Source organism: Ruditapes philippinarum, unplaced genomic scaffold, assembly GCF_026571515.1.
Source record: "Ruditapes philippinarum isolate M1 unplaced genomic scaffold, ASM2657151v2 ctg157_1_1_1_1, whole genome shotgun sequence".
NCBI lineage: Eukaryota > Metazoa > Mollusca > Bivalvia > Venerida > Veneridae > Ruditapes > Ruditapes philippinarum.
The window spans coordinates 632,548-650,660 of record NW_026854186.1 but is presented as its reverse complement, the minus strand read 5'-3'; the positions used below and the strand labels follow the sequence as shown (position 1 = coordinate 650,660).

Sequence of the window (18,113 nt, the reverse complement as noted above, 5' to 3'; positions counted from 1 at the left end):
TATAATATCAAGTTGATCCCTTCAATAATAGCAAAGTTACAGCCAGTTACAACCAAAACAATGAAAATTTCAATAATTTGACCTTCAAAGTCAAGGTCTGTCTGGTTATTTTTAAGGGTTATCCTTGAAGATTATTATGTTCAAGTTTGAAGACAATCCATTCAAAAATAACAAAGTCACAGCCAATAATTAGCAAGAACAAGCAAAATTTGGACTTTTGACCTTGAAGGTCAAGGTCATTTATTGATGAAGGTCAAGGTTAGTGTGGTCTATTGAAAGGTCTTGTCCCAAGGGTTGTTGTGGCCAAGTATGAAGACAATACACCAAGAACTAAAAAAGTTATGATCCAGGTAACGCCGCCGCGACTATCACAATAACTCTACTTTTTTTTTAAAAAAAGTCAAGCTAAAAATGCCCCTTTTTACACAATTTGCTATTTGAAAGTAAATTATTTTGTAATTTTGACAGTTTTTATCTGTTACATGATAAATAGAAAAACATGCTACTGTCTTTTGATATCAACTTTATCAAAAGTTGATCAGACTCGGTTGATATGGGCAGAAAGGGCTCGGCCTGCCACGCCCCTTTCTGTTTGTTTGTTTGTTTGTTTCATTTTACGCCTTTTCCCAACAGTATTTCAGTCATAGGCGGGTAGTTTCCTAACCATCGTTCCTGGAGAGTTACACCAGTACTAGACTACCTTCCTCCGCGCTAAACTACCAAAGCATCTCCCGGGGATCGAACCCACGCCAGAGAGGTAACTGGATTAGAAGTCATCGACTCTAACCCCTCGACCACGGAGGCGGTTATACGCCCCTTTCTAACCCATATCAGCCTCTTTCTAACCCATATCAGCCTCACCTGATAAAATTCATATCAAAAGACAGTAGCATGTTATTCTCTGTACATAACACAGGTGTGATTTCTATTGACATTTGACAGCAATAATTGCAGACAGTACATCATGATAAATTGCATCTGCGTAAAATGGAAAAATCTGTTTGATCTTTTATGGAAAATCACTTGATTACAGATTATATTTTTGAAAATATGGATTGCTTTGTTTGTTGCAGAAGTATATGCACTTGTCAAGTGATTATATTTTGGATTCAAGATCATTTTTATTCAAGACGTCTATTATTAAACATAATTTTGAGATATATAGAGGATATTTGTTTAGTTCAGTGTAAAATCGGAATATATTTCACCAAGTGAGCACCAAAAGGTATATAAAGTGAAATATATTTCTCTCTTGCACTAAACTAAACAAATTTTCTTTTTATTATATGCAAAGAAACGTTTTAAAAAGACATTAAACCTAATACTGAATGAAAAGTGAGCCAAATAATAATACAATGTGACATCATTTACGACGTCACGTCATTAAATTGGTTCCCAGTATTTTGCACGCTAGTATTTCACTGAAACAACCTTGGGGCTTAAATTCAAAACAGTGAAATTATCAAATTGATTATTTCACTGTTTAAAACAGTGAAATTATCAGTTTTATATCACTGATATATTTCTTTAAACCACCAAAAAGCATGTAATAATATCTAATAATAATCGTATACAAATAGTGACAAATATTACTGTTGACTTTCTGAAATAAATATTATACACATACTTATATTTCATTTTATTTTAATACACTAGTCATGAATAAAACATTGACATCAACTAAAAGTATTGAGGATTCAAGTATAAAATTAACACATAGCATTCATTCTAATTAACCCCCTCTAGCAGGCGATGCAAAAACTTTTCAGCAGAAATTCTGCAACAAAACAAAACAAGAGCCACCGCCGGGCAGGGGCAACGCTCGACTTTTTACTTTTTCTAAACGCAAACATAGAAAGGTTTGAACATATCTTAACGTTTCCTTTTTATAAATTTAGTTGGTCTGTCTTGTCACATTAGTTTTGTTTATATATTTTGTATATATATATATATATGAATAGAAACATTACGCAATTTCTAAAAATAGCAACATTACGCAATTTCTAAAAATAGCAACATAAGGCAATTTCTAAAAATAGAAACAATGACGCAATTACTAAAAATAGAAACAATGACGCAATTTCTAAAAATAGCAACAATGACGCAATTTCAAAAAATAGAAAAAATGACGCAATTTCTATAAACAGCAACAATGACGCAATTTCTAAAAATAGAAACAATGACGCAATTTCTAAAAAAAAACAACAATGACGCTATTTAAAAATAGAAACAATGACGCAATTTCTAACAAGAGCACCGCTAGGCGGAGCATTATATGCCCGAAAGTACTTTTTCTTTTAGTGAGGAAGACATAGGAATTAAATACAGTATTACCTCCTTCAAAAAGCAATCCTCCTTTATAGCTGAAGAACATTCATGTATATATACAGTTCCTGTTTTCAAAGCACCACCATCAAGTTGTTATCTTGTAAGTAAAAATGCTACAATGGATGGACACCAAGACGTCAGGGGTATAAAGCTGTTAATCCTATAAAATTTTACAGCTGTAGTTCGATTAATACTTGAGTTATTGAGCGAAAACTTTTTCCAGTTTAAAGGTGATAGTAATCCCTTGATCTTTGACCTTGTGACTCCAAAATCAATAGCGGTCTTCTACCCAATATGAACAATCATCCTATGAAGTTTGAATACTGTGGGCCAAAGGGAACTTAAGTTTTGCTCCGGAAACAATTTTCAGTACTAAGCTTAAAGTGACCTTGACCTTTGACCTTGTGACCCCAAAATCAATAGGGGTCTTCTACCCAATATGGACAATCATCCTATGAAGTTTGAATACTGTGGGCCAAATGAAACTTAAGTAATGCTCCGGAAACCATTTTCAGTATTAAGCTAATAGTGACCTTGACCTTTGACCTTGTGACTTCTAAATCAATAGTGGTCTTTTACCCGATATGGACAATCATCCTATGAAGTTTGAATACTGTGGGCCAAAAGGAACTTAAGTTTTGCTCCGAAAACCATTTTCAGTATTTAGCTAATAGTGACCTTTACCTTTGACCTTGTGACCCCAAAATCAATAGGGGTATTCATCCCAATATGGGCAATCATCCTATGAAGTTTGAATACTGTGGGCCAAATGGAACTTAAGTTATGGTCCGGAAACCATTTTCAGTATTTAGATGATAGTGACCTTGACCTTTGACCTTGTGACCCCAAAATCAATAGGGGTCTTCTACGCAATATAAGCAATCATCCTATGAAGTTTGAATACTGTGGGCCAAATGGAACTTAAGTTATGCTCCGGAAACCATTTTCAGTATTTAGATGATAGTGACCTTGACCTTTGACCTTGTGACCCCAAAATCAATAGGGGTCTTCTACCCAATATAAGCAATCATCCTATGAAGTTTGAATACTGTGGGTCAAATGGAACTTAAGTTTTGCTCCGGAAACCATTTTCAGTATTTAGCTAATAGTGACCTTGACCTTTGACCTTATGACCCCAAAATCAATAGGGGTCTTCTACTCAATATGGGCAATCATCCTATGAAGTTTGAATACTGTGGGCCAAATGGAACTAAAGTTATGCTCCGGAAACCAAATTGCTAACAGACGGACGGACGTACGGACGGACGGACAGACGGACGCCAGGGGGTATAACATAATATGCCCGAAATTCTTTCGGGCATATAAAAATAGAAACAATGACGCAATTTCTAAAAATAGAAACTATCACGCAATTTCTAAAAATAACAACAATGATGCAATTTCTAAAAATAGCAACAATGACGCAATTTCTAAAAATAGAAACAATGACGCAATTTCTAAAAATAGAAACTATCAAGCAATTTCTAAAAATAACAACAATGACGCAATTTCTAAAAATAGAAACAATGACACAATTTCTAAAAATAGAAACAATGACGCAATTTCTATAAATAGCAACAATGTTGCAATTTCTATAAAAATCAACAATGACGCAATTTCTATAAAAATCAACAATGACGCAATTTCAAAAAAATAGCAACAATGACGCAATTTCTAAAAATAGCAACAATGACGCAATTTTTAAAAATAGAAACAATGACGCAATTTTTAAAAATAGAAACTATCACGCAATTTCTAAAAATAGAAACTATCAAGCAATTTCTAAAAATAACAACAATGACGCAATTTCTAAATATAGAAACAATGACACAATTTCTAAAAATAGAAACAATGACGCAAATTCTATAAATAGCAACAATGTTGCAATTTCTATAAAAATCAACAATGACACAATTTCTAAAAATAGCAACAATGACGCAATTTCTAAAAATAGCAACAATGACGCAATTTCTATAAATAGCAACAATGTTGCAATTTCTATAAAAATCAACAATGACGCAATTTCTATAAAAATCAACAATGACGCAATTTCTAAAAATAGCAACAATGACGCAATTTCTAAAAATAGCAACAATGACGCAATTTCTAAAAATAGAAACAATGACGCAATTTTTAAAAATAGAAACAATCACGCAATTTCTAAAAATAGAAACTATCAAGCAATTTCTAAAAATAACAACAATGACGCAATTTCTAAACATAGAAACAATGACACAATTTCTAAAAATAGAAACAATGACGCAATTTCTATAAATAGCAACAATGTTGCAATTTCTATAAAAATCAACAATGACGCAATTTCTATAAAAATCAACAATGACGCAATTTCTAAAAATAGAAACAATGACGCAATTTCTAAAAAAAGCAACAATGACGCAATTTCTAAAAATAACAACAATGACGCAATTTCTAAAAATAGCAACAATGACGCAATTTCTAAAAATAGAAACTATCACGCAATTTCTAAAAATAACAACTATGACGCAATTTCTAAAAATAGAAACTATCACGCAATTTCTAAAAATAACAACAATGACGCAATTTCTAAAAATAGAAACTATGACGCAATTTATAACAAGAGGGCCATGATGGCCCTGAGGTCGCTCACCTGTATATAGGCCCCCCACCCCCGGGCCAATTTTTACCCAAGGGCTTTTATTTGTTTATTTGAACAGACTTAGTAGACACCCATAAGAAGATGTTTAATGCAAAACATCTTAGTTCTAGCTCATTGGGTTTTTTAAAAAGAAGATTTTTAAAGTTTTTACTATACACATGTAGTTAAAAAAAAATGACACCCCTGGGGAAGGGCCAGTTTTGACCCCCCGGGCTTTTATTTGAACAAACTTTGTAGATATTTACTTAAAGAATGTTTCATGCTTAATATCTAAAACTCTTAGCTATTTGGGTTTTTTCAAAGAAGATTTTTAAGTTTTTGCTAATACACATATAAGGAAAATCAATGACCCCCCCCCCCCCCCGGGCGGGGCCAGTTTTGACCCCAGGGCTTTTATTTGAACATACTTGGTAGACACCCATTAGAACATGTTTCATGCAAAATATCTTAGCTCTAGCTTATTGAGTTCTTTAAAAGAAGTTTTTTAAGTTTTTACTATATGCATATAGGGAAAATCAATGACCCCCTGGGGGCGGGGCCAATTTTGACCCCAGGGCTTTTATTTGAACAAACTTTGTAGACACTCATTAGAAGATGTTTCATGCTAAATATCTTAGCTCTAGCTCTTTAGGTTCTTTAAAAGAAGATTTTTAAGTTTTTACTATATGCATATAGGGAAAATCAATGACCCCCCGGGGCGGGGCCAATTTTGACCCCAGGGCTTTAATTTGAACAAACTTGGTAGACACTCACTAGAAGATGTTTCATGCTTAATATCTTAGCTCTAGCTCTTTGCGTTCTTTAAAAGAAGATTTTTTAAGTTTTTACTATATGCATATAGGGAAAATCAATGACCCCCTGGGGCGGGGCCAATTTTGACCCCAGGGCTTTTATTTGAACAAACTTGGTAGACATTCACTAGAAGATGTTTCATGCTTAATATCTAAGCTCTAGCTCTTACGGTTCTTTAAAAGAAGATTTTTAAGTTTTTACTATATGCATATAGGGAAAATCAATGACCCCCTGGGGCGGGGCCAATTTTGACCCCAGGGCTTTTATTTGAACAAACTTGGTAGACATTCACTAGAAGATGTTTCATGCTTAATATCTAAGCTCTAGCTCTTATGGTTCTTTAAAAGAAGATTTTTTAAGTTTTTACTATATGCATATAGGGAAAATCAATGACCCCCTGGGGCGGGGCCAATTTTGACCCCAGGGCTTTTATTTGAACAAACTTGGTAGACACTCACTAGAAGATGTTTCATGCCAAATATCTTAGCTCTAGCTCTTTGGGTTCTTGAAAAGAAGAATTTTTTAAGTTTTTACTATATGCATATAGGGAAAATCAATGACCCCCTGGGGCGGGGCCAATTTTGACCCCAGGGCTTTTATTTGAACAAACTTGGTAGACACTTACTAGAAGATGTTTCATGCCAAATATCTAAGCTCTAGCTCTTAGGGTTGTTTAAAAGAAGATATTTAAAGATTTTTCTTTCGGTTGCCATGGCAACCAGAGTTCTGCATGGAATTAAATTCTTTGAACAATTTTTAAAGGTGACCACCAAAGGAACATTCCTGTGAAGTTTGGATGAAATTGGCTCAGTGGTTTATGAGGAGATGTCATTTAAAGCAAAAGTTTACGGACGGACGACGGACGACGGACGGACGACGGACGGACGGACGGACGCCGGACGAAAAGCGATCACAAAAGCTCACCCTGTCACTTTGTGACAGGTGAGCTAAAAATAACAACAATGACGCAATTTCTAAAATTAGAAACTATGACGCAATTTCTAAAAATAGAAACTATCACGCAATTTCTAAAAATAACAACTATGACGCAATTTCTAAAAATTGAAACAATGACGCAATTTCTAAAAATAGCAACAATGACGCAATTTCTAAAAATAGAAACAATGACGCAATTTCTTAAAATATAAACTATGACGCAATTTCTAAAAATAACAACAATGACGCAATTTCTAAAATTAGAAACTATGACGCAATTTCAAAAAATAGAAACTATGACGCCATTTCTTAAAATAGCAACAATGACGCAATTTCTATAAATTAGCAACAATGACGCAATTTCTATAAAAATCAACAATGACGCAATTTCTATAAAAATCAACAATGACGCAATTTCTAACAAGAGCACCGCTAGGCGGAGCATATTATGCCCGAAAGTGTTTTTTTTTTTTTTAATAAGGATGAAGCATTTATAAGACATGGGAATTAGCTGTTCATCCTATAAAATTTTACAGCTGTAGGTTGATTAATACTTAAGTTATTAATAATGACCTTAACCTTTGACCTTTTGACCCCAAAATCAATAGGGGTCTTCTACCTTATATGGACAATCATCCTAAAAAGTTTGAATATTGTTGGCCAATTGGAACTTTAATAATGGTCTAGAAACAGTTTTCAGTATTAAGGTAAAAGTGACATTGACCTTTGACCTTGTGACCCCAAAATCAATAGGGGTCTTCTACCCAATATGGACAATCATCCTACGAAGTTTGAATATTGTGGGCCAAATGGAACTTACGTTATGCCTCGGAAACTGTTTTTGGTTTAAAGGTAATTGTGACCTTGACCTTTGACCTAGTGACCCCAAAATCAATAGGGGTCTTCTGCCCAATATGGACAATCATCCTATGAAGTTTGAATATTGTGGGTCAAATGGAACTTGAGTTATGCTCCAGAAACTGTTTTCAGTTGATAGGATATAGTGACCTTGACCTTTTGACCCCAAAATCAATAGGGGTCTTCTACCTAATATGGACAATCATCCTATGAAGTTTGAACACTGTGGACCAAATGGAACTTAAGTTATGCTCCGGAAACTGTTTCCAGTATCAATTTAATAGTGACCTTGACCATGTGACCCCAAAATCAATAGGGGTCTTCTGCCAAATATGGAAAATCATCCTATGAAGTTTGAACACTGTGGGTCAATTGGAACTTAAGTTATGCTCCGGAAACTGTTTCCAGTATCAATGTAATAGTGACCTTGACCTTTGACCTTGAGACCCCAAAATCAATAGGGGTCTTTTGCCCAATATGGACAATCATCCTATATGAAGTTTGAACACTGTGGGTCAAATGGAACTTAAGTTATGCTCTGGAAACTGTTTTCAGTTTTAAGGGTCATAGTGACCTTGACCTTTGACCTTTTGACCCCAAAAATCAATAGGGGTCTTCTACCTTATATGGACAATCATCCTATGAAGTTTGAAACACTTGTGGGTCAATTGGAACTTAAAGTTATGCTCCGGAAACTGTTTCCAGTATCAATGTAATAGTGACCTTGACCTTTGACCTTTTGACCCCAAAATCAATAGGGGTCTTTTACCCAATAATGGACAATCATTCCTATGAAGTTTGAACATTGTGGGTCATTTGGAACTTAAGTTATGCTCCGGAAACTGTTTTCAGTATCAAGGTCAAAGTGACCTTGAAACCTTTGACCTTTTGACCCCAAAATCAATAGGGGGTCTTCTTCCAAATATGGAAAATCATCCTATGAAGTTTGAACACTGTGGGTCAATTGGAACTTAAGTTATGCTCCGGAAACTGTTTCCAGTATCAATGTAATAGTGACCTTGACCTTTGACCTTTTGACCCCAAAATCAATAGGGGTCTTTTACCCAATATGGACAATCATCCTATGAAAGTTTGAACATTGTGGGTCATTTTGGAACTTAAGTTATGCTCCGGAAACTGTTTTCAGTATCAAGGTCAAAGTGACCTTGACCTTTGACCTTTTGACCCCAAAATCAATAGGGGTCTTCTACCTTATATGGACAATCATCCTATGAAGTTTGATCATTGTTGGTCGAATGGAACTTAAGTTATGCTCCGGAAACTGTTTTCAGTTTTAAGGTCATAGCGACCTTGACCTTTGACCTTTTGACCCCAAAATCAATAGGGGTCTTCTACCCAATATGGACAATCATCCTATGAAGTTTGAACATTGTGGGCCAAATGGAACTTAAGTTATGCTCCGGAAACCAAATTGCTAACGGACGGACGGACGGACGGACGGACAGACTGACGGACAGACAGACAGACAGACAGACGGACGCCAGGGGGTATAACATAATATGCCCTTTCGGGCATATAAAAATAGCAACAATTACGCAATTTCTAAAAATAGAAACAATGACGCAATTTCTATAAAAATCAACAATGACGCAATTTCTAAAAATAGCAACAATGACGCCATTTCTAAAAATAGCAACAATGACGCAATTTCTAAAAAATAGCAAACAATGACGCAATTTCTATAAAAATAGCAACAATGACGCAATTTCTATAAAAAGCAACAATGACGCCAATTTCTAAAAATAGCAACAATGACGCAATTTCTAAAAATAGCAACAATGACGCAATTTCTAAAAAATAGCAACAATGACGCAATTTCTATAAATAGCAACAATGACGCAATTTCTAAAAATAGCAACAATGACGCAATTTCTAAAAATAGCAACAATGACGCAATTTCTATAAATAGCAACAATGACGCAATTTCTATAAAAAGCAACAATGAAGCAATTTCTATAAATAGCAACAATGACACAATTTCTAAAAATAGCAACAATGACGCAATTTCTAAAATTAGAAACTATGACGCAATTTCAAAAAATAGAAACTATGACGCCATTTCTAAAAATAGCAACAATGACGCAATTTCTAAAAATAGAAACAATGACGCAATTTCTAAAAAAAGAAACTATCACGCAATTTCTAAAAATAATAACAATGACGCAATTTCTAAAAATAGAAACTATGACGCAATTTCTAAAAATAGCAAATATGACGCAATTTCTAAAAATAGAAACTATGACGCAATTTCTAAAAATAGCAACAATGACGCAATTTCTAAAAATAGCAACAATGACGCAATTCTATAAATAGAAACAATGAATAAATTGTTGTTGTTGTTGTTGTTGTAAATATATATATACACACACACACACACACACACACACACACACACACACACACCCCAATAAATATATAATTATGGTCATTTAATGCACAAATCTGAGAAAATTCAGTAATTTAACCTTCAAGATCAAGGTCATTAAAGAGCCCAAGCAAATTTGGGTTTGATAAACAACAAGGTCTTGTCCTTAAGAATGTTCTGTTATAATATGAAGTTGATCCCTTCAATAATAGCAAAGTTACAGTCAGTAACCGCCAAAACAATGAAAATTTCAATAATTTGACCTTCAAAGACAATGTCATTAATGAGTGAAGGTCAAGGTCTTTCGGTATATTTTTAACAATTATCTTTGAAGATTATTATGTTCAAGTTTCAAGACAATCCATTCAAAAATAACAAAGTTACAGCCAATAATAGCCGAAAAAATGAAAATTTCAATAATTTGACCTTCAAAGTCAAGGTCATTTATGAGTGAAGGTCAAGGTCTGTCTAGTTATTTTTAAGGGATATCCCTGAAGATAATTATGTTCAAGTTTGAAGACAATCCATTCAAAAATAACAGTTACAGCCAATAATAGCCAAAAAAATGAAAATTTCAATAATTTGACCTTCAAAGTCAAGGTCATTTATGAGTGAAGGTCAAGGTCTGTCTAGTTATTTTTAAGGGATATCCCTGAAGATAATTATGTTCAAGTTTGAAGACAATCCATTCAAAAATAACAGTTACAGCCAATAATAGCCAAAAAAATGAAAATTTCAATAATTTGACCTTCAAAGTCAAGGTCATTTATGAGTGAAGGTCAAGGTCTGGCGGATTATTTTTAAGGGATATCCTTGAAGATTATTATGTTCAAGTTTGAAGACAATCCATTCAAAAATAACAAAGTTACAGCCAATAACAGCATGAACAAGCAAAAATTGGACTTTTAACCTTGAAGGTCAAGGTCATTTATGGATGAAGGTCAAGGTTAGTGTGGTCTACTGAAAGGTCTTGTCCCAAGGGTTGTTGTGGCCAAGTATGAAGACAATACACCAAGAAATAAAAAAGTTATGATCCAGGTACAAGTTTGCGGACGGGAACGGCAACAGCGACCTGACTATAACAATACCTCTACTTTTTTTTTTCAAAAAAAAAAAAGTCGAGCTAAAAATGGTTAAAAGATTTTTAACAAAATACATCTTTTTAAACTATGGTACCCTGAAAAGAGTAAATTATACACTTTGCACTGTGCAGCCATTCAACTTCAGCACAGCCATTCAACTTCATGTTATTTCTGATATCACAAGTCATGTGGGATGGCCAACCTTTCATAGCATTGTGAAGTGATAATGGTTCTTAAACATAATAATGGAAGAAAATACCTGAAGACCATCTTTAAACCCTGATGAAAATCCTTTCACATATTTCTTTATGTGTGGAGTGAGGTAGGCATCGGCACAAGCTGTAAAACATATAAACATAAAACTGGCTTATCAACAAAGTAACATGAAACTGGTTCATCAACACAAAAGGTATTTATCAACCTCAAACAAGAGGGCCATTGGCCACAAAGTGCTCACCTGAGGACAGACTGTTATTTGTGTGAAAGCAGTGAAGCCAGTGTGTAAACGATGTTGGTGACTAGACCATACTTTATGCAAAATGCATTTTTCATTATACTATATATTTACATGGTCCTTATTTCAAAGCTGTACATCATCAAGAGCCGGTTGAACCAGGTGTTGCCCCCCCCAAAACAGGTTTTGGACACAGATAAATTACTTCTTGTTGATATCTCTTGTAGTTTCATAGTTATATCCCAGACAAAGTTCAAAGTGTAAAAATAACAAGAGCTGTCAGAGGAGACAGCAAAGCTTTACCAATAATATACTGGACACAGTAAGGAAGACAAAACTATGATTAAAGAACTAGAAATGTGTCCATAGGGTGCCCCCACCGCGCCACTGTTCTGTCAATCTTATGACTCTAGGTCAAATATTTTTTGAAAACTAAAAATCTTTTACTAATTAAAGGGCAAGAACTTTACAAATATTGAATAAATCCACAAGCAAACCCCAAGGTGCATAAGTACACATGCTGACCAACATTCTTGTAAACTTTCAGGCCTACAAGTGAAATACTTTTTGAGCTATGCATGAACAAGTTGAAAATTGCAAATTTATACTACTGTTAGTCAAGGGCAATAACTCTAACAAAACTGAAAAAAATCCACAGGCAAAGTCCCAAGGTTCATAGCTTCACAGTAATGTGAATTTAGTGATGTTGATCATTATTCCTGTAAAGTTGGTTGATTCTAACTCTGGCACTCAAGGAACAAATAACAACATAATGAAACGGTTTTTACTAAGTCAAGGGAAATAATACTGGATAAATCCACAAGCGAAACCCCAGGTGCAAAACTAAATATGCTGAGCAACATTCCCGTAAGGTTTAATGACTCTATCTCAAATCCTTTTTGAGTTACATGCGACACAAGTTGAAAATTGCAAAATTTTACTAAGTCAAAGGCAATAACTCTAAAAATACTAAATAAATCCAGACAAAAATACCCAGGTGCACAACTACACATGCTGATCAATATTTCTGTAAAGTTTCATGACTCTATGTCAAATCCTTTTTGAGTTACATGCGACACAAGTTGAAAAATGCAAAATTTTACTAAGTCAAGGGCAAAAACTCAAAAAATACTAGATAAATCCAGATGAAAACACCCAGGTGCACAACTTCACATGCTGATCAACATTCCTGTAAAGTTTCATGACTCTAGGTCAAATCCTTTTTGAGTTACATGCGACACAAGTTGAAAATTGCAAAATTTTACTAAGTCAAGGGCAATAACTCTAAAAATACTAAAAATATCCAGACGAAAATACCCAGGTGCACAACTACACATGCTGATCAACATTCCTGTAAAGTTTCATGACTCTAGGTCAAATCCTTTTTGAGTTACATGCGACACAAGTTGAAAATTGCAAAATTTTACTAAGTCAAGGGCAATAACTCTAAAAATATTAAAATTATCCAGACGAAAATACCCAGGTGCACAACTACACATGCTGATCAACATTCCTGTAAAGTTTAATGACTCTAGGTCAAATCCTTTTTGAGTTACATGCGACACAAGTTGAAAATTGCAAAATTTTACTAAGTCAAGGGCAATTACTCTAAAAATACTAAAATTATCCAGACGAAAATACCCAGGTGCACAACTACACATGCTGATCAACATTCCTGTAAAGTTTCATGACTCTAGGTCAAATACTTTTTGAGTTACGTGCGACACAAAAGTGAACGGGCCGACGGAAAGACGGACGGAAGGACGGACAAATGGACGGACGGAAAAGAGTAAATCTAAATGCCCTCCACTAAAGTGGGGGCACAAAAATAAATTATGTAAAATCATGTATTAAGTTATAGTAAAAATAAAATGGGTCAAAGACAGAAAAGGCCGGGTTGCATTTGTACACCAAATATCATGAGGCTGTGATGTTACGAAAAAAAATTTCCATTGACCCATAATGTCAAAAATTTAATTCAGTAGGTTAACAGGAAGTGGATTAGCTACACACCTAAAATCGAATCCCACAGTATGGGACCATGTGTCAATGCTGTATGCCAAATATCAAGAGGCTGTGATTAGTAGTTTCTGAGAAAAATGTTACGAAAATTTCCTACCATTGACCATTAATGTGAACAGGAAGTGGATGAGCTGCAGACTTGAAATCGAATCCCACAGTATGGGACCATGTGTCAATGCTGCATGCCAAATATCAAGAGGCTGTGATAAGTAGTTGCTGAGAAAACTGTTACAAAAATTTCCTACCATTGACCAATAATGTTTAAAAATCTAACTAATTTAACTAAGTGGATAAACAGGAAGTGGATGAGCAACAGACCTGAAATCAAATCCCACTGTATGGGACAATGTGTAAATGCTGTATGCCAAATATCAAGAGACTGTGATAAGTAGTTGCTGAGAAAACTGTTACGAAAATTTCCTAGCATTGACCATTAATGTCGAAAAATCTAACTAATTTAACTAAGTGGATAAACAGGAAGTGGAATGAGCGACAGACCTGAAATCAAATCCCACAGTATGGGACCATGTGTCAATGCTGTATGCCAAATATCAAGAGGCTGTGATAAGTAGTTGCTGAGAAAACTGTTACGAAAATTTCCTAGCATTGACCATTAAAGTCGAAAAATTTAACTAAGTATGTAAAACAGGAAGTGGATGAGTGACAGACCTGAAATCCAATACCATGATATGGGACCACATGTTTATGCTGTATACCAAATATCAAGACACTGTGATAAGTTGTACCTGAGAAAACTGTTACGAAAATTTCCTAGCATTGACCATTAAATTGAAAAATCTAACTAATTTAACTAAGTGGATAAACAGGAAGTGGATGAGCAACAGACCTGAAATCAAATCCCACAGTATGGGACCATGTGTCAATGCTGTATGCCAAATATCAAGAGGCTGTGATAAGTAGTTGCTGAGAAAACTGTTACGAAAATTTCCTACCATTGACCATTAATGTCAAAAAATCTAACTAATTTAACTAAGTGGATAAACACAAAGTGGATGAGCGACAGACCTGAAATCAAATCCCACAGTATGGGACCATGTGTCAATGCTGTATGCCAAATATCAAGAGGCTGTGATAAGTAGTTGCTGAGAAAACTGTTACGAAAATTTCCTACCATTGACCAATAATGTTTAAAAATCTAACTAATTTAACTAAGTGGATAAACAGGAAGTGGATGAGAGACAGACCTGAAATCCAATCCCACGGTATGGGACCATGTGTCAATGCTGTAGGCCAAATATCAAGAGGCTGTGATAAGTAGTTGCTGAGAAAACTGTTACGAAAATTTTCTAGCATTGACCATTAATGTAAAAAAATCTAACTAATTTAACTAAGTGGATAAACAGGAAGTGGATGAGCGACAGACCTGAAATCGAATCCCACGGTATGGGACCATGTGTCAATGCTGTTTGCCAAATATCAAGAGGCTGTGATAAGTAGTTGCTGAGAAAACTGTTACAAAAGTTTTTTTCCCCGCCCGCCCGCTGCCCGGACGCCCGCCCGCCCAACATTCACCATACTATAACCCGGGTTTGCACCAGTGCAACCCGGCCAAAAATGGGTCAAAGACAGAAAAGGCCGAGTTGCATTTGTATACCAAAGTTACCACTGCTAGACCATTAATGTCGAAAATTTAAGTCGGTAAACAAGAAGTGGATGAGCAACAAACCTGAAATAAATCCCAAGGTATGAACTACCTGTTAATGCTGTATGCCAAATATCAAGAGGCTGTGATAAGTAGTTGTTGAGAAAACTGTTACGAAAATTTCCTACCATTGACCATTAATGTCCAAAATTTAACTAAGTCAGTAAACAGGAAGTGGATGAGCAACAGACCTGAAATAGAATCCCACATTATGGGACCATGTGTCAATGCTGTATGCAAAATATGAAAAGGCTGTGATAAGTAGTTGCTGAGAAAACTGTTATGAAAATTTCCTACCAATGACCATTAATGTGGAAAATTTAACTAAGTCAGTAAAAGGAAGTGGATAAGCAACAGACCTGAAATCGAATCTCACAGTATGGGACCATGTGTCAATGCTGTATGCCAAATATCAAGAGGTTGTGATTAGTAGTTGCTGAGAAAAGTGTTACGAAAATTTCCTACCATTGACCATTAATGTCGAAAATTTAACTTATAAGTTGATTAACAGAAAGTGGATGGGCGACAGACATGAAATCCAATCCCACGGTATGGGACCATGTGTCAACGCTGTATGCCAAATATCAAGAAGCTGTCATAAGTAGTTGCTGAGAAAACTGTTAGGAAAAGTTTTTCCCCACCCAGCGCCTGACATTCACCATACCCCGGTTTGCACCAGTGCAACCCAGCCAAAAATAACTTTTCTAAACATAAATTCCAAGTTCAAGGGGGAATAATTCTGGAAATAGCAAGCTAAATTATGAACCTTGTCACACAACATATGTGTAATAATAAGAAATATATATTTGAAATTTGAAGTAGATACCTTAAAAAGTAATGAAGTTATAATATTTCTTAAAGAAAATCCTAAGTTAAAAGAGAGATAAATCTGAAAATATTGCTTCATGCATTACATGTATGAACCTTGTCACATAACATGTAATTGATGATAAGGACTAAGTTTTTGAAGTTTGAGGTAGATACCTTTAAAACTAAAGAACTTACAGCAAAATAACATTTTTCAAGTAAAAAATCTAAGTTTACGGGGAGATAATTCTTGCAATATTGGTGCTAGAGTTATGAACCTTGTCACATAACATGTGGTTAATAATAAGGAACATATATTTGAAGTATGAAGTCAATCGTTAAGAAATAAAAAAGTAACAGTAAACAAGTTTGCATTTGAGAAAAATGCTATGCCACCGCATTAATACAACACTAAATACTAGTGTAGGAACAGATTTTTTTTTGTTTCTATACAATTGAAGATTGTCGTAATGCATAGATCCCTGACCTATCTAATTCTTATTATCAGATTAGTGGTTAAATCTATTGTTAATCCAATAAAAGATCAGAGTAGGAATATATAAATGCACTCGAGTCTTGTGAATTTGGTGGTGAAGGTAATATTTCACACAGCCTAAATTTCATGACTACATCAAAGGACAACACAGTAAGACACTTTGTCAAAATCTAGGTCAGCTGATATCAAAGTTCACTTTACACCTTAATCTGTGCACATGGTTCAAATTTCATAGCTGTACATCAAAGGACAAGAAAGATGGTCACATCATCAATATCTAGGTCACCTGATATCAACGTTCAATTTTACAACTAAAACTGTGCACATGGTCAAAATTTCATTGCTGTACATCAAAGGACAAGAAAGTAGGTCACTGTCCCCTTGGCCTTGGGCAAGGCAAAATTTTGACCCAAGGGTTTAATTCAAAACAATCTTGAAACAGGTCCACCAAACAACATTTCAAGTCAAATATCTAAGCTGTAGCTTTCTCCCATTCAGAAAACATTTGTTTGACTTTCTGTTTTTACTATGTGTACCTAATGAGAATCACTGCCCCTGGGCAGGGCCAATTTTGACACCAGGGGAAAAATTTGAACAACTTTGGTAGAGGACCTATAGATGATATTATATAGCAAACATCAAAGCTCTATGCCTTGTACCTTCAGACAAAAATATTTTGTATTTTTTTACTAATAAAAATTATGTACAAAATTGTACATAATGAAAATCAATTACCCCCAGGGTGGAACCAATTTTGACCTTAGGGCTATAATTTGTACAATCTTGGTAGAGGTTCACTTCACAAAGTCTCATGCCATATATTTAACCTCTAGCCTTGGTCAATTCAGAGAAGAAGATTTTTCAAGTTTTTACTTTAAACATATAAGGAAAACTATCACCTCTGGGGCAGGGCAATTTTAACACTATAGGGGCATAATTAAAACAACTTTAGTAGAGGACCCATAGATATTATATACCAAATATCAAAGCTCTAAGCTTTGTATCTTCAGACAAGAAGATCTTTTAATTTTTTTACTATATGTACATAGTGAAAATCAATTACCCCTGGGGGTGGGGCAATTTTGACCCCAGGGCTATAATTTGAACAATTTTGCTAGAAGTAACTTCAACAGACACTTTAAAATTCACCAAGACATGAAATTACGATTTATATGCTACATCTGCAACAACTCTTTTAGCCGACGTGAACACCTCCAGAAACACAGTAATACGATACACAAACAACCACTAAAACGATACCTCACCAAATTAGACAAAAAAAACGACAACATTGAAATAAAACCTATCAAACCTTGGAAAAAACCTTTTGAAGCAAACACCATACCAAAATTCCGTAAAATCATGGCTACAGAATACACCAAAATCAACAACGGACGAAACTTTAAAAGAAATGATAATAGATCCGGAATTATCCCCACTTCAACTGTCACCCTTTAGAAGTAACAATCCGTCGCCGTGCAGCAGCCACACAAGCACATCAACCAATTGCCAGGATGAAAAAGAAACACTGAATGACGTTAACATAAACATTTATTCCATTTACGGTATTTTTTCTTAAAAGCATACAGTTAAATATAGATTATGGGGTAAACCCAAAATGACATAATTCAAACTATTTTTAGAACAAATC

General features: G+C 34.8%; 1 protein-coding gene across 1 annotated transcript in view; it reads right to left on the bottom strand.

The window, feature by feature from the left end:
• The window catches only part of LOC132739330 (5-oxoprolinase-like), a 150,781-nt gene that overhangs the window by 46,803 nt on the left and 85,865 nt on the right, over positions 1-18,113 (bottom strand). The window contains exon 7 of the mRNA XM_060727027.1: positions 11,280-11,359. Coding sequence (XP_060583010.1) covers positions 11,280-11,359 — 80 coding nt within the window. The remainder of the gene's footprint in view (positions 1-11,279; positions 11,360-18,113) is intronic.